Source organism: Triturus cristatus, chromosome 2_1 (assembly GCF_964204655.1).
Source record: "Triturus cristatus chromosome 2_1, aTriCri1.1, whole genome shotgun sequence".
NCBI classification, from domain to species: Eukaryota; Metazoa; Chordata; class Amphibia; order Caudata; family Salamandridae; genus Triturus; species Triturus cristatus.
In genome coordinates, this window is record NC_140581.1 from 1,158,903,581 (window position 1) to 1,158,925,833 (window position 22,253).

At 42.1% G+C, this 22,253-nt stretch overlaps 1 protein-coding gene across 2 annotated transcripts in view; it reads right to left on the reverse strand.

The window, feature by feature from the left end:
• Window positions 1-496: 496 nt before the first annotated feature.
• Window positions 497-22,253, reverse strand: part of XPA (XPA, DNA damage recognition and repair factor) — a 182,576-nt gene continuing 160,819 nt past the window's right edge. Inside the window, exon 6 of one of the 2 annotated variants that reach the window (XM_085636603.1) lies at window positions 497-728. In XM_085636603.1, the coding sequence (XP_085492729.1) occupies window positions 580-728 (149 nt within the window). In that variant the 3' untranslated portion in view covers window positions 497-579. Of the gene's footprint in view, window positions 729-10,494; window positions 10,654-22,253 lie in introns of those variants that run through there. The other variant, XM_085636604.1, reaches the window with a different exon arrangement.

The window sequence follows — 22,253 nt, forward strand, 5'->3', positions numbered from 1 at the left end:
AACACTTTCCTTTCAACCATTCGGCTCTACCATTACCATCGTTGCTTTCTATCCATTTCTCTATTGTTCCTTGACCTTTTTTCCCACACAACGTATGAAATAATGTTCATAAATAATGCAATACTGGAACTTTTAACCTTTTGACCACTGCAGTTTTCGGCATTAACTCTCTGAGCCACATTACTGCTGTTTACTATATCAAAGTCTACCATGCCCAGTGCCTGTTGTACATACAGCAAGTGTGCCCTTATCAACTCTCAAATCAGGGTGAACCATTAGGAACAGAATCTCACCATTTTGAAAATGGTGCACATTTTTCACCCGAGGAGATCAAAATCGCTTTTCGTGCTTCACCAGCAGATACAAATCGCAATTGCAATGTTATATACAATACTTTCACAAGATGCTCAACTAGATTCACTTTTTGCGACACCAAAACGATGATATATTGACGGTGTGAAGAATTAAAAATGGCAATTTTCGTGCTTTTCATGAATCACAGAAAAAGAAATAAATACTTTATTTTTTACAAAATTCATTTTTGTTTTTAAAATAACATACAAAATGCTTCTTTGTGCACTACATTTTCTCAAATGTTAACTCGTGGTTACATATCGTGCATGATTTCCTGTACATGTCTTCTTCAATGTGTTCCTCTGGTCCATATGTATGCTGATGAGCAGTGGTCTCTTTTTTCCACAGACTGCTCCTAACAGCTCGCCGTAACTCTATTAAAACAGATTGCAACAAAACAAGAATATGCCAGATTAATGCAAAAGACAATGTAATATTACAGCAATTATTAGGCCTTCGATATTTTACGGCGAAGCATAATGAGAATTACCTAAAAGGCACCATTTGCAAATAAGCGATTCAGTACACATAGACAAGGGGGTCTGGGCAAGTGCTATTCAGATGAACTGCTAGAAATATGTCAGCAACATATACACTATGGAGGCGATGTTCAGCAACGACATTCTGTTAAATGGACGCACTGCCGGAAGAAGGGTTATAAGGCCCCCCACACATCCGCCCCGCTAAACAATGCACAAAAGAGGAATCCTGTTCTACAGGCAGACTTCTATTCGGTGCACCAGGAATTAGTCGATCATACGATGCAATTAAACAGAACTTCGCTCTTGAATCTACGTTGTAGATTATTAGAAAAGTACTTCAAATTAAAATATTCCTAGCTCAGAACACCTTTATTATTTGAATAGATGGGGACATGTCGACAGTAAAATGAGTTCAATGCATATACATAGATTGAGTTAAATGCTATAGAGCTACGGAACTTAGTGAATCCAAAATACTCAAAAATAGCATCGACCTCTACAAACATAATGATTCACAATAATGTTTTTTTTTTTAAATCTAATCTCGGTTCCGTGGAAGGGACATACACAATGGCTAGAAGGGCAGTACTTCACCTCGGCAAACGTGCAGGAATAGTAAACAAGCACTGGCGAAGCCCATAGGTCTGGGGTTTATGTTAAAAAAAAAAAAAGGGAAAAAAGCATTCAAACGTAGAGATGTCGAAAGTATGTATCCACCCAATAGGAGCATAAAGCCAAACGATTTGAATAGAGGTAGTGGTGCTAGTTTCTGTGGTGTTATTGGTAACAGGATGGTGTGTTAAAGTTAGTGGTGATGTTGAAAATGACGTTGATGTTGAAAATGACGGTGGTGCTGAAATTGTGGTGGCATTAGTTGTGGGTATTGCTGGTGGGAAATGGCAGTGGGGTTGGAAATGCGATTTGCCTATCATCTCAGGACGCAACAAAACATAGTCCCCAGGACACGCAATTAAAGTAGTTTCACATGCATGTGGAAATTAGAGTACACGATAAATCAATCCTCTTTGGTTTTCCTTTTTTTTCGTTTCTTTATTTCTGTTTCTTTTTGGTGGATACTTAGCCAACACGTGTATTGTCGCCAGGTGGGCAAACTGTCCCGCAACTATTTAAAGGCTCAATCTTTCAATTATATTGCTTCTCTTTTGGTGCTTATTCCGTCCCAAAATGATATTCATATACAAATAACTTCCATGTCTAGTAAATCAATCATCAATATGTTCTCTGCTGGTCATCTTAATGTATAACCACCTTCCCAGTGCAAGGGTAGTCAAGGAATATCCAGGGTCAAAACCGAAACAGCTGTCAATTGTGAGCGAAGTGAAGCACCTGTGGACCCTCCGCCAATAAGCCTTGGCCCGCTACAACCCCCGATCAGGTGAAGTATCACAGTCCCGTTTCAGTGAGCGAGGAGACGAAAGTCCCTCTCTGTTCTTTTCCTTGTGTCATTTCAGAACGGCATGACCCAGATTTGGCAATTAAATATGATAAAAAGTAATGAGGAGGTCAGAGGCAATGCTAAGATCAGGCTTGCACTCGAGCCATGACACGTTAATAGATATTTTTTTAAAAGCCAGCCCCAGTAAAAAAAAAAAATATTATCTACTGGCGGTCGCCAGTAGATAGTTATAGTTAGGACCGTGTTTCCATAGGAAATCTCAAAATTCTATTTTGAATAACTTTGGCGCCGGTTGACGAATCCTTGCGAAATTTTCAAAACTAATGGGGCGCTCCTCTCAGCTCCTACCCTGAAAGTCTCGGGGTGATTCGTCAAGCGGGGGCCGAGAAAAAAGGGGGGTCCCAAAACGCGTTTTCCCCATGCATTTTCCCATAGGACCTTTAGTCGAAGGTACAGCCCGAACGGCTGAACAGAATTACTTGAAATTTGGCAGAGAGGTAGTCCTCAGGTCAGGGATGTGCCTTTTGCATACATGGAGTCATTCTGTTCAGTAGTTCCTGAGAAAATTGCAGTTAAAGCACATAAATATCTATAGCCGCGCACCGTGCGCGCACCCTAACGTGCGCGAGCGTAATTCTGATTGGTTGTTACATGTCAGTCAACGTTCGAATCGGTCGAAATCAGGAAGTGTCGGCCGCCATTTTGTTTGTTGTGGGTGCGAGAGTGAAAAATAGAGGTGGCGAACGTGAAAAGGGGGCAGGGTAGAGAGTTCCTGACCCCCTAGCCTTTGTCAGGGGGTCCCTAAAGGACCCCGAAGGGTGAAAAAACATTTTATTTTATTTTTTAAAAATCGCGGGGTACGCGCACGGTGCGCGCACGGTGAAAAACCATTAAAAAAAAAAAAAAAATAAAAATTAGCATTTAACAAACCGTACAAATTCACTTAAAAGACCATAGGTTTCACACACGTTAATAGTTCGGAATTAGCATTTAAAAAAACCTTGCAAATTCACTTAAAAAACCATAGGTTTCACACATGTTATAGTTAGGTGGACATTTCACTCGTAAAAAACCAATGAAATTCCACCGTTCTAGTTAGTTCAGATCACTATAACTCGCGCGACCGCCACTCTATCACAAGGATGATGTCATGAGTGATGCCACTGACCATGTCATGAGTGATGTAATATGTGACGTCATGAGCACTGGATTGCGGGCGCACGAGTTATAGTTATCTGAACTAACTATAACGGTGGAATTTCATTGGTTTTTTACGAGTGAAATGTCCACCTAACTATAACATGTGTGAAACCTATGGTTTTTTTAAGTGAATATATATATACTTTCTGGACAGAATGTAATTATGAGATTAGTCGTGAACGTGACAAGAAAGAGTGACCGGTAAGTGTACTTTCTAGCTATTAAATAGTCCTTCAGGCATTACAAAACAAGCATTCCATCAGCAGTGGAATGATACACCAAACAACAAATAAAGCCAGAAAGATATTCTTCTTTTTGATAATCTCAAATGTGGTTGACATTGTCCCAAAGCCCACAAGCAAAAGAGGCTGATTTAAATAAAATGATGGCTGAAGGGGAATTACCCAAATCCCACTATGTTTAATATAAGCTTTTAGAACTTCAAGAGTTACACCCTAAATCCAGATCTAAACATTTGGAATGCTGCAAGCTTGCTATATATTTGTGACTCTGAATAACTATTTTGAGGTCACTATAAAATTGTGCATATTTGCAGATTTTAGAGCTCACATAAATTCAGTGTGCTCAAAGAGAGCCGTGGGCTGGAACTGGGCCTACAGCAAAAAGGGAGAAGTTTAAAGAAGACACCAGCAAACCAACAACCAAAATTACTGTGTGGTAGAGAAGGCGTCCAAGAATCAATTCTACAATACTGTATCTACAAATGATGAGAACATTCAAAACAGCACTTCGGAATCACTGGAGTTCTGTTGGTCACTTCAGCGTAACCCACTAATGACTCAAAAGAGAAAACAGGAGCTGAACATCTCTGAAGGGCCTCGAATCACCACTAGTCCCTTTTTTACACCACTGAACCTGGGGTGGAGGGGTATGCATAGGTAGCATGTTCCCATGTGTTTAGACCACAATGAGTCATACAAACATGGAGGCAGTGTTGAGGCTCAAGTGGTGAGAGGGAAGGGCAAGTTACAGAATGCTGAACAACGGGAAAAAACGGCCACCAGGTGACACCAACGGGAGCAGGGGGCTGAAGGAATGGCAAGAGTTACATAAGACTAAAGCATTTAGATCTAATTCACAGAATCATTTCAAGGTCTAACATTGGCCAAGCAATGCGAATAACATATTTGGTTCAGCCTCTATCTGGCCGCACCATACTCTGCCTGACCACTGATGGCTGTAGCTAAACTGGACACTACATAGCTATGACAAGCGACTCTGCACCTACCTGGTTATGCATTACAGTGTAAAGGATGAGGCCACCAGGAGGGAGCAGATTCCAAAGGGAGATTTATTTCCTCATATGTGTTGCTCAGGGCCTGGACGGAGTGGTCAGCTCAGGATCTCAAATGCAACTGACCAGAGTCACCGCTGAGTCCCTGGCCACCCCTCTGTTCCAGAACAGGAATACCAGGCACTGAAGGAGCTAGACACGAATACATGAGCCATCTCATGCAGTGCTCTAATATATCAAGAGGATTAGCTAGTAGGACCTTGCCTACCCCCCTCCCACTCCCCCACCCCGTGCAACATCCACATTGCAACATCTCGACCTTACTCTCAGCTGTATAAGTGCAATGTCCACAGCGAAACAGCTCGAACTCTGCCTTCTACTGGGCAGGACACCCCACAAAGGGGCATCGGGTGGTGGGGGGGGCAGGGGGCGTGGGGAGGATAATTTAGTAGAGAGGAGTGGGCAAACTGCGAGGGAATTAGTTGCCATTGTGGACAGGAGCTTGGCTGTCTTTACGTTCTGCTTCTGCACAGCCTCAGACACGTGGCGTTCATTTAGATCTTACTGGTAATTATGCCAGTGGTAAAAATAACTTCAGTACGATACATCTTTCTGAATAGTTTTTATGTGACCCCATGTGGTGTGCGACACCTTTAATCACTGAAGTTTTACCCAATAGCCTTTTACATTCGAGGACTTTTAGTTATCCTTTTACCAAAGAGGTATGGAATTCAAAATATGAGCATGCAGTGATCTAACAGCATTATTGTATTGGCATGAATGAGGCCTGTGAATTCTCCCAATACTTCAAATATTAGTGCTAGAAAACAAACCTAAAGCGTAACATCAGGTCTTTAAGGGATGATGCCAGCGTGGGAATATGGGGGACAATCAGTGCTGTAAAACAAAAGTGAGGGCATCAAACAATCTCTTTTTAGAAGACTGGTGCTTGAACAGTCAGTGCTAACAAGAGGCGCCTTGGCAGAGATTTGCAAAAATGTTCTTAATGGAGGAGGGGGTGTTGAGCATTTCACTAACATTCAGTACTGATGAGTGAGATTTGTGGGGTGCTGAGGTGGTTATAATTAACGAATGAGCTGTACGGGGCCCAAGGCTTCATCGGAGGTGTTTGAGGGGGAGGAAGGTGAAATAATGCACAATTTGTTCCTGTTACAGATGCATAAAATAACAAATACCGCTATGTTCCCAGGAGTCCATAAACCAAGTAAGGCGAAGCGTTAAAATGCCTATAACCCAAAGTCACAATGAACCACCATAAAAAGCAGGACATGTGGCAAGTTCAAAAGGTGAGGTCTTAAAAAAAAAACAGTTGCTTTTAGACCTTTCTTCATCATTGCACTATGGTTAATTTCAGGCATAAATAATATTTGATCTTACAGTTTTGCTGACCTTGCAAATGTGTACTACCTTAATTTTCACAAATATGCAGGGGTGGGCAGAATATTCTGTTCCGCCCACACATTTTGGAGACTCGGCGTTACTTTTGTAATGCGGAGTTCCGGCCAAATTCCGCCAATCACCCGCGGTAGTGTAAGGCTTCAAAATAGTAATTTGGCAAGCGCAATCAAGATTTGGCGTACCCTAGCACGATTTTCAGTTGCTAGGAGAACATCCGATGATATTTTTCTAACGCAGGTAGTCGCAAGTGTTAGTGGTCAGAAGGTTGCCACTCAAGTAGAAAATCTACCCTGAGCGACAGCAAAATCAACTCGAGTAGGGGCACCCCTCTGGTACTGTGTGGTGCTGTTCACACTGATTTTTCAGTGCGGAACACGTTATCGGCAGTAAATCACAGCACGAGAAGAGCAACGTGCCTATTTCCGCCCATTGGCAGAACTCCGTGGAATCTCGTTGTGTTTTTGTTATGTAACTCAGCGGAATTCCAGAGAGTCAAAAATTCCACAAGTTCCGCCCATCACTACAAATAAGCATGGAAAGGTCACACAGAAGCACAATGAAACTATGTAAGTGTCACAAACAGGTGAAAAGAAACATATGTGGTGAGAAAACTATGGTAGCCATTGTGGTGTATGCTGGGGTCAAGCACTCAAATCAGCCCGACATTGTTCAACATCTACATGGCACCACTCGACCTCGTCGCCCGACTGCATGACCTCAACATCATCTCCTACGACGACACCCAGCTGATCCTCTCCCTCACCAAGGACCCCCTCACTGCCAAAACCAACCTCCACGAAGGAATGAAAGCCGTCGCCGAGTGGATGAAGAACAGCCGACTGAAGCTAAACTCGGACAAGACGGAAGTCCTCATCCTCGGCTCCACCCCCTCGGCCTGGGACGACTCCTGGTGGCCGACCACACTGGGAACAGCTCCAACACCCGCAGACCATGCACGCAACCTAGGGTTCTCTCCATGACAAAGCAGGTCAACGCCGTATCGTCCTCCTACTTCAACACCCTCCGCATGCTCCGCAAGATTTACAGGTGGATCCCCACCGAAACAAGAAGAATGGTCACCCAGGCCCTCGTCAGCAGCAGGCTGGACTACGGAAACGCCCTCTACGCAGGAGTCTCGGCCAAACTCCTGAAACGACTTAAACGCATGCAAAACGCCTCTGCACGCCTGATCCTCGACATCCCTCGCCGCAGCCACATCACACCCCACCTGAGAGACACGCACTGGCTCCCCGTCAACAAGAGGATCACCTTCAAGCTCCTCACCCACGCACAAAAGGCACTCCACAGCATACACACGACTCGGACCCTTATAGAGAGCGGAACTCTTATCTACTAACTAGGTAGACTCATTATATTTGGCCATATATCATAGGTTAACTTTGTGAAGCCTAAAAGAGAATTATAACCACAACCTCCTGTAACATAACCCGTCAGAAGTGGAGTATTCGTGATATTTATATTTATACATGGCAATTTTGGCCTGATTGCATATAACTCTTATGGTCTACAACACAACCAATTTCCCTTGGTCTTCCATGATCAGGGGTACAACAAAAGATCGTATTTATTCAGAACAGAAACAGAAATATACTTCTACCAGCAGCGTTGTATAAGGCGACTACAGAAGCCCACGCTCCAATTAGGAAACGTGAAGTGATCCCTATAAAGGATCGTCAATATTATTGGACAGGGGCGATTTTACATACCCTCTGGTTCTGGCAGACAACTTTTATGTCTTGATAAAGGTGATTATAAGAAGGAGTTATCACCGAAACGTGTCGACGCAACCTAGAGCGTATAATTCAAGTCTCCAACATCATAATAGATACGCTGATTTGGTAGTGATACTACTCTGGTGTCATTAGAGCGGAGAAAGAATATACAAACCTGTATCCAACAAATGTGTGTTGTAACTGTTCTGTCTGCTTGTCATTGTGCAGGTCGCAATTATATATATTGTCTTAATTTTATCCTGTTTTAGTTCAGGGATTTAGTTTAGTTATCCCTATTGACTGTTTTTTAATATATTCAAATAAATGAACTTTTAACTTTTCCATATTTTGTTGTATGTATTTGTTAAGTCATAAGGTACATTATTTTATACCTGTTTTTATTTGTGCCTTAAGGGAACCCTTTCTCTTACCTAGGTTGAATAACCCTATTTCCCTTGGCCTTCACAAGGGGTACCTCTCTGTTTTTCATACTCCACAGCATACATCAACAGACGACTCAGCTTCTACACCCCCAACCGCCAGCTCCGCTCCGCCAACCTTGCCCTCGCCACAGTCCCCCGCATCCGAAGAGCGACCTCCGGCGGTAGATCGTTCTCCCACCTTGCCGCGAAGACTGGGAACACCCTCCCCATCCTCCTACGGCAGACACAGGACCCCCTAACCTTCAGAAGACTCCTCAAGACCTGGCTATTCGAGCAGTAGTAGCATCCCCACCATTACCTAGCGCCTTGAGACCCTCACGGGTAAGTAGTGTGCTTTACAAATGTTCTGATTGATTGATGGGTGTGGGTTCTTGACCCTCGGGTGCAAGGACTTCGTTCAGTGCACCATCACCGAGCAGGAAAGTCTATGTTACTGCAGCCCCACACAACCAACTGAGCATTCCCACAGGAGTGCTAGTTGCATATTCTTGAATACTAACAGCCCCCTAAAGAGTTCAGGGATGCAGTTGTAACTAAAACCCAATTTCGTTCAGTTTTGTTCTTTGCTTACATGAATAACCACGCAGAATAGTTTTAAAATGGCACTTGTGCATGTTGCAAGCAGTGAGAATCAAATTAACAGTCCTAACATGTTTAGAATGTTTCTAGCAGCCAACCAATATAAAGATTCTTCTATGCACTATACTATGACAGCATGGCATAGCTAACTTGGCTATAGAGTATCTTGGGCCCATCTGCATTGTATAAAGGATCGGCTGTGTTTATCAGACTTCACCCGGGAGAGGAAAAAAACACAATCGGTTAGGCTCAGCTCCTCGCATCACTCGATTGACTCTTGGTATAAGAGTGGATGCTCCGGTAGTCTGGCAGGATCTCGAGTGATAATCTGGTGGAAAGGAGAGTCTCCAATTCAATGGTCAATTCAGGGGGGTTATATAGGATATTGACCACTGATTTGTAGCCTACTTTGCAAAATCTAGTGGGGATTTTCCAAAATCCAAGATGCGACTGGTCTAAACCAGCAAAATGAAAAACGCTGTCACTCAATTTAAGGGACACTCCCCTAAACTGCTGAATGGTTTAACAGCAAAACTGAAAAATAGCAAGACCGCAATATAGAAAGTAATACAGCAATTTGACCCATTCATATAGTTTAAGAACTGCGCCAGAGCGCTTAACTAAGTTTGAATTGCTAGGCAAACTAACGAGTAGCAAATGAAGAGTTACCCAAACCCTCTTTCTTTATGTACATATAAAGTATTATAAACTCTAGACTAGACATAAAAGGAAGTGTTGCAGTCTAATGGGGCATAAAGTAATAGTAGTTCTTTGCTGCCACCCAGTTTCCAATGTAAACTATAAAGTGCACTTGGAGAATAACAGGTGTCAACTTTTGGCCAGCAACTGCCTTTGTAGATATTCCCTTTGTACAAAAGCTTCATCAAATAATGTTTACATTTTCTTGCATAGAAGGATGAGAAATTCATAACTGCTTCTCACCCAGACTCACCACAGGCGCTCCTCAATTATACTGGAGAATTTATGTTCAACGTAGCTGCTTACTGGGATCAGAATGCCAAAGGCGGAACCTGACAAATATTTTGGGATGCTCTTCCTCCTGGGTAATACTGCTATTGTAAATCTGATACTTGGCATCTGAGGTGTAATTCAGAAAATTATTTGTTGGATGGTGTGTTTGCTTCACTGTACTATGCAACTCGAGATTTACAAGTAGGATAAGTGTTGTTTTGTTTTTGTTGATTTATTAAACATGAAAAAATATTTCAGGTTTGAAAGCACCACAAGTACCAGCTTTTCTGTTTACATAGTACCATTTTATCAAGTTTAGGTAAGCAGTGGAAACCACTGCTTCATAAAACAATCAATACATTTCTTACATCCACTTCTCCCTCCATATGCTTATCAGGACAAAGAGGCAACAAATGTAAAATAAAGTGATGACTTATGTAATGTAATGTACAGTTTAAAACAGTTTAAAAGGTGGGAAACACTTGAAATATTTAACAATAGAAAATTGAAGAATGTTTTGGGGGACCATTTAGTTCTAGAACATGTAAGTGCAGAGATGAGAACAGTTCTTACCTACATATGTAGCTTCCTGCACAAAGTGAAACATTCTAAATCTGCCTTGTCCAGCAAAGTAACCCTGGGATGGCCCATCCTGTGAGCTAGTTTAGCAATATATATCTTTTTTGGAACTCTGTCATCTTCATTGGGAGGAAAACGTCTGCTCTCCAGTCAAAGCATTATATTAATCATAAAGCATATGGTTGATCCATTACAATTACTAGCGGGTCCTTCAAAATTCCTGTAACAAAAGTCAAATTGAAGGAAGGTGAAGGGCACTGTGAATCAAAAGTCAGGGGCTAAATGTATAGAGTTAATTCATGGATGCACACCTGCATCTAAATTTTGGTCTAGACACTACTAAATAAACAGATATTAAACCTCCAAAATGAATGTGTTACCTCGATAATGTGATCTAAAACCCAACGGGGTACCCAATTTTGTTTCATTGGCCCTAGCGTTTAATGAAGAATGCCATCCGTTTGACAGTCCCTTGCCCACTTTCAGCAAGACTCTGGTTTAACAACTTGCGGGCCGATTACGATGGTTTCAGAAAACCGCATCGTAATATGCCAGTCGGATTCCTTTCCGACCGCCTCATTACAATGGAGGCACCGAAAAGGAATTCGAACGGTCATTCAGGTGGGCTACCGACGAGCCAGTCCGCCAGTCGGAATGCGGCCAGTAATCCCAAGGGTGGCTTTTTCCACCCTTGGGATTACGATGTCATGTTTCGGCAGCCTTTCCGTGCAGGCCTTTGCGACAGAAAGGCAGAATGATACAATACAAGTTGTATTGTGATGTAACAATCGCAAGGATATTTTGTAAGTACTCACTACATATACCCTCGCCTTGCATGCTTTAGTATGCATGCATTACGCAACCTGGTCCTGAAGAAAGCCACATTGACCATCTGGGGCTACCATTTGTGGCTGAAACATGTAGACCACACCCAGAATGACCGCAATAAGGACACATGGGACCAATTAAACATCCCATATACATCCACCACTTTGTTTTTAGCATTGAGTGGGAACCCCTGAACGGTTAAAAAAATTGGATACTTCAGATTATAGGGATTCCCGAGCCAATTTTAAATCACTACGTCGAATTTACGACGTTATTCCGCTGCCCTTTTTCCCGCTTGGAATCACAACGCGGTCTTTACAACGACCGCGTTGTGATTCCGCATACCATTACTCCGCAAGTCTGAACAATGACTTGCGGAGGGGGGGCGCTGGATGTTGGAATAGTATAATTTACTATTCCAACTCGTCTGTGTGGACACTAGGGAAGGTGTTGGATTTTAAATCCAACACATCCCCCCCCCCCCCCCCCCACCCCCCCCCCCCCCCCCCCCCCCCCCCCCAAGTCGTTGTTCCGATTTAAGGAGTAATGGTATGCAGAATCACAACGCGGTCGTTGTAACGACTGCGTTGTGATTCCCTTCGTTGAAAAAGTTTCGGGGTAAACGTTGTTCACCCACTACGTCACATGCACAAAACACACAAAAAAACAACCAGCTGCGCAGTAATTCTGGTGACGCAGCACACCCTGGAAGCATTCGGCAACCAGGTGGGAATCCAAAGATGAAGCATGTCACCTACTAGGTAGGTGAGTGAGGGGTCTTTTAAAACACCCTGTGGGTTCCGAAGTCCCTGTAATCAACACCTAAAGGGATCAAAGGAGTAAGACTGTTGCAACTATAACAGAAAATAGGTTTCTCTTGATAAATCTATTTTTCAAGATGAAGTTAGTAATGTGTTGAAATCTATAGCCAATGCGAAAGCCCCAGGTAATGACTGTATCCCTGTTGAAGTCTTTAAGATTTTTGAACCTTTGCTTTTACCTTTTCTTAATAAATTATACAATTTGATAAAGAATGATGAACCGATATCTAATAATTTTAAGGAAGCGGTTGTGCTATGCTTTCTTAAGAAAGATAAAAATCCCACCGCTGCTGGTTCATACAGGCCTAAAAGTCTTTTAAATATAGACTAACATTTTTAGGAAAATCTGGGAGGTAGGTTGACTCTGGTTGCACAACAGGTGGTTCATATCGATCAGTCAGGTTTTTTTCGGATTAGATCTATGGCCTCTAATACATATTTTTTGACACAAGCCATTGATTACCTGTCAGTGAACTAGGTTAAGGCAGCAATGTTAATGCTTGATGCAGAGAAAGCATTTGACCTTGTTGACTGGCAGGCTTTGTTTTTTACATTATCTAAGTTCGACTTGTCTGAACATCTGGTCAAAATGATAAAAGATGTGTACTCCGGTTCAGAGGCGAGAATCTTAATCAAAAGAGAATCGGCGGGTATAGTCAAAATTCAACGTGGGACAAGACAGGGATGCCCGCTGTCTCCCCTTTTATTTGCACCTTTTATAGAACCCTTGGCAATTAAAATCCGCAATAATCTTTAGATAATGCCTCCAATAGCAGCTATGCCAAAAATGAAATTGTTTGCAGATGATGTTATTTTATATTTATCAGCAGAACCATCTAACATCTTAAATGCATTTAAGGAAATAGAAGAGTTTACACAAATAGGTGAGTATAGACTAAATCGAGCAAAGACGGAGGTGCTTTGGTTCAATGCCCCATCGGTGTCGCTGCCTTTTCTCCCTCAGCAGAATTCATCTAATCCTATTAGATATTTAGGGTTATATATAAATTGTCACTATGGTCATCTTTTTAGGCTAAATTATGGAAACACCTTGGAAAAAGTTAAGAGGCTATTAGGTCGATGGTCTCTTCTTCCTTTAAGTTTAATTGGTCGTGTATCGCTGGTCAAAAGAATCTTGCCATTATTTGTATTTTTATTTAACCAATCTTCCAACTAAAATTCCTAAAACATATTTCTCGGAAGTACATGCATTAATTCGGAATTTTAGATGGGCACAGAAACAGCCAAGAACCTCCTTAGCAATTTTACAACTGGATAAGTCTCCGGGGGGCTTGCCCTCCCCAATCTTGAGCTTTATTATCAGGCTGAATTATTGAATTTATTGGTTCAACTTCCATTGACTGCATCAAAATTTGAGATTGTTTTATTAAAAAGTATGGTGCAGGAGAGTGCTCTCCGAAACTCCCTAAAAAAAAAAATCGAGATACAAGGCATTAGTGGACCTTGCTTGACGCATACAAGTATTTTTTAATCTACATAAAATTCCAAGATACCATCTGTATTAAAAAATTAGTGAGTGCCAGCCCTTTGGTTTGCAGCTTTCTAGGGGGTCTTTTTATTTATCACAAAAGGTGGGTTTTGATTATTTGGGTGACTTTTTTAGTACATCTAAGTTGATTACCAGTGAGATGTTGTCCCAGCAGCTGAGCACTAGGTTTCCAGCATTGGCATTTAGTTTTAATCAAATTTTGAGCTTCTTAAAAGCAAATTATGTTGTGACTGATAGTGAAACATTTTAAACCAACTCTATGGTCAGGGCCTATGTGAAATAGGCAGCTGGTATTCTTGTCGTATACAGCCGGGCCAGCAGAAAGTGCTGGATACCTTTTTTCCTAAATTATTGGAAGAAACCGGTTGCAGTGTTAGCAAAAAGGAATGGCAGTCTCTATGTGAAGTAGGCCATAAAGAGCTTAGAGTTGCAAACTATAAATGGCCTATTTGTCAAGATGGCTAACTTATTATTCACCTAAAAGATTGAATAAAACTTTCCCAGCCTCGTTGGAGTTTTGTTTTAGATGTGGGAACCCGGAGATAGGGTCCTGGAACCATATTTTTTTCTATTGTCCCGATCTATATCAATTCTGGTCTGATGTTTTTTCAAGGATTAATCAATGTTTAGCTTTATCAGTCCACATTACTCCTACTATTAAATTAGCTCTTTTTGGGTTTTCAATAGAGGTTTAACATTTGTCTAAATACCAACAATATTTCTGTTCAATAGCTATCACAGTGGCCAGGTCCTTAATTTTACAAAATTGGAAGCCTGATAAGATACCATTGATTCAGCAATGGCAAGAAAAGATGGTTAAGACATATATATGGGAGGAAGCATATGCCAGGCGGGTAGGGTCTTGTAGCGTGGCTGGGCAAAGCGTGTTCCCATTGGCCTCCTGGCTCTCCGGTCGGCTCTCGGTCGTCCTCCGCTCCTTCTGGGCTCGATGTATTCTCCACGCTCCTCCGCTCCTCTCCTTGGCTCGATGTTCCTTCCGTACTCCTCCGCTCTCCGCCTCGCTCTCCACTCTTCGTTTTCCCTCGCACGCGTCACTCCTCTCCTCCTCCGTTAATCACACACACGGTCTTCCGGGTCTCGTCCTTTCTTGTTGGTCCGGAAATGGTGATGTCATTCCAGGGGGCGGAGTCCTCGACTACAGAATCCCAGTTAAAGGGACCAGCGCTCATTCCAGAAAAGAAGAGGCGTGGTAACGTCCTGTGCCTCCCACCAGTCATTTGTTTGACCCCTTCGTCCCTTGAGGCCACCCGTCCCATGACAGGTCTCTTAGAAGATTTGTAGCAATCTGGTCAGGGTTTTTCATTAATACATTTTAACATGCTCATAGTCCTCTATACCCTCAATGTGTCATAAAAGTAGATTATTAACTATGTGGCATTTGATCATCTGCACTTTACATCAAAGTATAAACAACTTGCTGCTATCGATATATTGCTTGACTTTGTACTGTTAGCACTTTATTTCTATAGCATTAGTACTTTATTGATGTATTTATGAACAGATGGTTTTATTGATTATATGTTGTGATGCTTCTTAAGCCAGCGATATCTTGGGTGTTTCAATTATAGCACTGTATTGATATGATATTAGCACTTTTTTGATGGTTTTTTGATCTGGTAAGGATAGCACCTTAGTCCGATTGCACTAGCATTTTATTATTATAATATCTCTTGATGCACTTTTACAACTTTACTGCCATCGCACTAATGTTTCTACTTATGTGTGCAGGAATGGATTGTTTTATTGATCTAAGCTGCACTATGCAACTGAGTTGATTTTCTTTTTCTGCAATCCACTCAAAAAAAAAAATAAAAAATAAATTAGGTGGCTGATCCGTTCTAATTTGTTTTGCATTATTTGAACTGGGAAGACAAACGGGTCACGACTTCTGCCTCTCTCTATGTTTATGTTGTATATAATTTACCTGTAATCGCACAAATTGTAGCATAATTTACCTTTTTTTGGTGCGTAATTTTCCTTTTCTTACAGCATAATTTAGTCAACATTTCCACATAATTTGGTTCCTCACTGCCACACAATTAAAGTGGCCATACTGCGACAATCTAGAATGAATTTATGAGACATTTTTCAAAGACCTTAATGCATCAAAACAAAGTTGTGCAAAACAATTTAAGGAACCAAAGTCTTGCTCTGGAAATGGAACCGACACAAGCATCTTTTTTTTCACTAATGCTCCGTGTCCCATTTGAGGGAACAGGGATGTCTAGTTGAAGATCTCTTATCATAAGGTCCAAACAATCAATTTACGCACCTCCAGAATTAAAGCTGGGAGTGCCAGTCCATCTCAGAGCAAATACGAACTGAGAGGAAATCCTATTTTTGAAAAATCAGAATTAGCAACAATTATAAAGTTCTAACTTGTCCTAGCTAAATCGGTGTCATAAGAGTCTATGCTGCCTTCCAAGGGTCTCATTAAAGGTATTCTGTTATTTAATGCAAGGATACTGGTGGTCGAAATCTCAGTTTCCAGCCTGTATACCGGGACCAAATAACAGACTTTAAAAGTATTGACAAATGCAAAAACAACAGTTGATGGTGAGAATGCAGAACAATGTCGTACATTCGCCCCAGTACAGAGATCTGGGCCACAGGGTCAAGACTGATTTACATATAGCCAGGTCTAAACTGGGGTGGCATGGTGAGGAAAAGAATGATGGATTTAACCCAGATCTCTTGACTGGGGGTGAATGTTTTGATTTGTTCTGCATTCTGTCCATCAATTGTGTGTCTTTTGCTTTCTGTCCCGAAGTGCGCCAGGTATGCTCAGACGTGAGTCCTGGGCTCACTGTGCCACTGGAATCAAGCTATCCTGGCTGAAGAGGGGTGAAGCCCCGAAACCGGTCCTAGGATGCTTGTTTCTGGTCCAGGGAGGACCTGGCTTGGCAGTTCGGGCTGGACTGTTCCCATGAGGCATGTAAATACCGGTACATTTATGCAGGTCTATCTAAATCATGGGCTATATACTGCTGCCATTTACCACCTCCTTTAGGCAGGTGGAAAATTAAAGTACGGAGGCGAGTCCTGTGTCTCCCCCGCATAGACCGCATCAACAACCGTGCGGAGCAATGCTGGGAGAGGATTATCTGCAATTCGTATGGTGCAAGGAGATTTATAGGTTTAATCTAAGGCATTTGTAAAGATTAGTGATTGTATTCCAATGCCAGTGAATGTTAGCAATAGTTGTAATGCCCTATCAGTTTCTGGCTTTTTCAGGGTGAGAGCCCAGGTGACGTGGTGGTTTGACATAGTGCTGTATGCAACAGAAACTGGCCAGATGATAGGACATATGGTTAAGACTATAAAAACAAAGAACATACTACAGATCCACCTAGCAAGGAAACTCTGCAAATGGACTCAAGCCTAGTCAAAAAGAGTGTGGGACGACGAGAGACTGTTAGATTCTGGTCCCTAGTTAAGATCCCCCGTAACATAGGTTGACCATTTTTCACATTTATATTCCGAGGTGAATGAGCTGTATGAACTGGCTGAGTTCTGCTCCCCAGTTTCAATAGAGCCACTATTTGATTTAGCTAATGTTTCTTCTGCCCTAGATGTAGTTACTAGTGGCAGAGCCCCAGGCTCAGATGGCATACCCACTGATCTATTCCTGAGGGACAGAGCACATTGGTCGAGATATACATTAGTCCTGGCAAATGCTATAGCTAGAGGAGCCTCGATTTCGGACTCTTGGCGTGGTACAGTAGTTATCCCTGTATACAAAAAAGTTGACAGATGTCTGCCAGGAAACTATAGGCAAATTAGTATGATTGACTGATCGATCGTTTCCGTTCAGAGAATCCTGGCCCGCCTCATATCGGTCAAAATCCAGAAATGGAACATTGATAACGATATTCTTTTACCCTTCCAAGTAGGCTTTCACAATAGAGTTAGCACTATCAATCAGGTTTTCAGTTTTTTGCTTCTTTACGAAAGGGTAGTAGCATGTATGTTGCCTTTGTCGATATCAAGTCGGCTTTTGACTTAGTCTCCGGCAGGAAGCTTTGGCGGGCTCTCCTTGAACTGGGTATGTCCTTAGGTCTGCTATCCTTAGTAATATCCTTGCATGAAGGCAATTTTGTCCAAGCGTGATGGGGTGCCCAGTGTGATCAGTTCATCGGTTTTTAGATTTCAAATCTTGTAGTTCCCTGGAAGCTTATTAGGATATTATTTATGTGCCACTCAACAGAAAGCTATACTTCGAATTCAGGGTTGGAACTCTGTCACTAAAAACGTTTACAAATAAATGGGCCCCAGGGGTGGGCGTCATGTGCCCCACTTGTACAGACTCTGTGTAAACTGATGTCCATGTTTCTTTTGCCTGTCCCGTTTACTTAGGCCCTTGTATGAAATTGATTAACCTCTATTTTGTATTGTATTGTAATTGCATTTATATAGCGCTTACTACCCCCGACGAGGCTTCGTAGCGTTTTTACAGCGAGTAGCACGCTACTCCGGGACCCATAGAGGATTGGTGTTGAATTCGTATAGTGAAACATGCAACTAAATTTTAAGTGGTGGATAGGTTAGTCAGTTATTTGGATTCGGAAGGATAGCAGAAGGATAGAAGAGGGGAAAAAAAAGGTTTGTATTTCTATAGCACTTGTTACCCCTGATGGGGTGTTGATGCACGCTACTCCGGAAACCCATAAAGGATTAGTGCTGAATTGTATGGTGAAATATGAAAGTAATTTGAGTGGTGGAGATTAGTCAGTTATTTGGAGTGAGAAGGATAGCAGAGGGATAAAAGGGGAAGAAAGATTTGCATTCATGTAGCACCTGTTTCCCCTGATGTGTGTTGAAGCGCTTTTCTGGCGTGTAGGACGCTACTCCGGAACCCATAAAGGATTAGTGTTGAAAATTAGTATAGTGAAATATGAAGTAATTTGAGTGGTGGATATATTATTCAGTTATTTGGATAGAGAAGGGTAGGTTGCGGGGTAGAAGAGGGAAAGAGGTTTGTATTTATATAGCGCTTGCTATCCCTTGATGGGGTTTTGAAGCGCTCTATTGGCGAGAAGCACGCTGCTATGGAACCCATAAGGATTAGTGTTGAATTAGTATGCACTGAGAATTTGAAGGTTCGATTCCAGGCCATTGTTTGCATGTTCTGTTGCTAATATTTTGGGCCAGATTTGGGCATTAACTGCTTAACCGCGGTGCGAATTCCGCCGCTATGCGGCAGTTTGAAAAAGTGGGCGGGGCGCGTCGGCCAACAGACGTGCGCAGCACTAGCCAGGTAGTGCTCGCGACGGCTGCTCGTCGACAGGAGCACGGACGGGGTTAGGATCTAGGAAGTTTGCTGTGTGCCCAAGAAGAAAAACTGTTATGTCCCGGGTTAGGCCCATGTAGCGAAGAGGCTCATTTCTTACATTGTCTAAGTTTTCAAAATAACATTATTTGCGTGCATGGCAATGTTGGATTTGTTTCTCTGAAACTACTTTGTTTACACATCTAGCTTCGCACAACATTATCACGCTGCCTCGGACATCATGTACAAGGCCCTTCTACGCACTATGTACAAATGTAATTCTATCTTCATCCACAGGGCTATCAACATATCCATTGCTAATCTATACGCACATCGCAAGTCTGCTTTCTATTATAAATAAAGAGCATCCCAAAGGATTAGCAGATGAGGCACTTCAGCTGACACCGAGCGTCCCTGAATGCTGAGACTTCACCACGCTGCTTTCTGACATCTCTGTGAGGGGTGTTGAGTCCAGTCCACTTCGTGGCCAAGACGAGATCCTACATTCTCTCTTCCATCAGATAATGGGGTTGGATCATCCCTTGGGGGGATTTTTGGCTTCACACTTCCACACACTCTAGGTACACTCTCAGTAGGGTTTGCATAGTAGGAGTATGCCTGATTAGTGCCTTATTAATATGTCTGCATATTTACACTGTTTCAGCACCATGGTAGAACTATATCTACTATTTACTTTTACTCTTTTGATGCTTGTAATCACTTTCATCTGCTTGTGCCTACTGATCATCACAGCAAATGTATTCTTTACAAGAATAATGTTGGTTCAATAAATATATTGAAAACATCCCAGTGTGTATTCTCTGTATAATTCTCTGAGCACATGTAAGCATAATGGACTGGATGGAAGGTTCTGATCTGTTTCCACGATCTCGGAGGGGTCAGGGTTGTCATGCTCAGAGGTTGCCAGAAATAATTTGCTCCCTGGTAAGGTGGGGGGGCTTACGGTGGCACTGTGAGCTAGCTGGTCTCTAGTCCAACATATCCTGCGGGGCTGCCCAGAATCAGTCTAGACACCTCACCCAAAGTTTATGTTGTCCAACAAATGCGCAGGTCCTATGGATTAGTGAGAACTACACGAAAAAAACCTTTAAGTGTAACTATTCCTTAACAAATCCATTGTTGGTTATAACTCATTTCTTATTACCTTTTTATCATTAATATTTATAAATATGACTTTTATTGTATAAGTTGCATATATTGATGTTTTATTTCCGAAAATCCATTGTACAAACTGGATGCTGAACAATGTTTTATTCACTCGCCAACTTATTCTGTAAGCTGCGATACCCAGACTCATACAAAAAAGAACTTGCATGATTATTTTATTTTTATACATTTATAATTATATTTAATGTATTTATTATAAATACTACTATGACAACAGCTGTTGAAATAAAGCTTATCGAAACGAAATGATGGGACATATGCCTGCCTCATTTCCAGCAATGTCATGCGATAGCCTGAATCATAAAGCTGTCTTATCTGTGTGATTACAGCACTGTTCCATTCCCTTTTGTGTGCCACTTCTGTGACCCGGTTGAATAACTCAAGGGAGAATGGTATTTCCGGGGCATACACATTCAGATGCTCACTCTTTTACATCCATCTATGCCTGCAATGTTTGGCTATAGACAACAAGATGATATCTCTGGCACAGAGCTACTGTGCTCCCAAGAGAAACTGTGCTACAATCATTAATTATAAGGTGCACTTTATGTAGCCTATTTCCAGGTTACTATCTGTTGTTAACGATGAAACCTCCTACTGGCACTGAGCTGTTATCTATTATGTTTTCAAAGTAATGGGCACTTAGCCAACCTTCATCTATAGGAAGGAACATTTAGGCAAATGCCACTCTACACTGATCATTTGCCCAAATTAGTTCGGACAAGACCGTGTTAAGGTCTAAAAACAAGGGTTGTATGGACAATCAGTAAAGTAGAGAAAAAGTAGAGCCTTCGGGGCAGAAGAATCATTTTTGTTATGGCTACTCTACCCAGCAGGGATAAGGGGACTGGTGCCCTTGCGCAAGCTAAGACCCTATTAACATTACCAAACGTGATGTGGCCTTCTAAACACGTTCACATCTAAGTACTTGAAGGTTTGCATTGCTAATTTAAGGCCTTGCATGTTTATGAACAACAGGATTCAGGCTGTTAGGAGAAGATGTTTGACTTGCTTTTAATCAGCTTGAGATAATATATATATATATATATATATATATATATATATATATATATATCTACTGGCGGTCGCCAGTAGATAGTTATAGTTAGGACCGTGTTTCCATAGGAAATCCGCAACATTCTATTTGGAATAACTTTGGCGCCGATTGACGAATCCTCGCGAAATTTTCAAAATAGGTGGTGCGCTCCGCTCCGCTCCTTCCCTGAAAGTCTCGGGGGGGATTCGTCAAGCGGGGGCTGAGAAAAAGGGGGGGTCCCAAAACGCGTTTTCCCCATGCATTTTTCCATAGGACCTTTAGTCCAAGCTACAGCCCGAACGGCTGAACAGAATTACTTGAAATTTGGCAGAGAGGTAGTCCTCAGTTCAGGGATGTGCCTTTTGCAGGTCTGGTGTAAATCTGTTCATTAGTTCCTGAGAAAATTGCAGTTAAAAGAATATATATATCTATAGGCGCGCACCGTGCGCGTACGGTAAGCATACCGTACGCGCACGGTGACGTGCGCGAGCGCAATTCTGATTGGTTGTTAGATGTCAGTAAACATTCAAATCGGTCGAAATCAGGAAGTGTCGGCCGCCATTTTGTCTCTCGCAGTCTGAGGCAATGAAAAACAAAGGGGGAAAACGTGAGAAGGGGACAGGATGGACTGGTCCTGACCCCCTAGCCTTTGTCAGGGGGTCACTGGAGGACCCCCAAGGGTAAAAAAAAATATATTTTTTTTTTGCGGGGTGCGCGCACCGTACGCGCACGGCACGAACAACGCATCGTGGGCGCTTGGTGAAGCGCACCTTGCGTGTACGGTACGCGCACGGTGAAAAAACTTAAAAAAAAAAAAAAAAATACATAACTTAGCATTTAAAAAAACGTACAAATTCACTGAAAAAAACATAGGTTTCACAAACGTTATAGTTAGGAATTAGCATTTAAAAAACCTTGCAAATTCACTTAAAAAACCATAGGTTTCACACATGTTATAGTTAGCTGGACATTTCACTCGTGAAAAACCATTGAAATTCCCCCGTTATAGTTAGTGCAGGCAACTATAACTCACGCGACCGCAATCCTCTGCTGATGACGTCAGATATTACATCACTGATGACATATGTGTCTTTCTGAAAAAAAAATATTTGTAATATATGTATAGCTAAAAATTAATGGAAGAAGA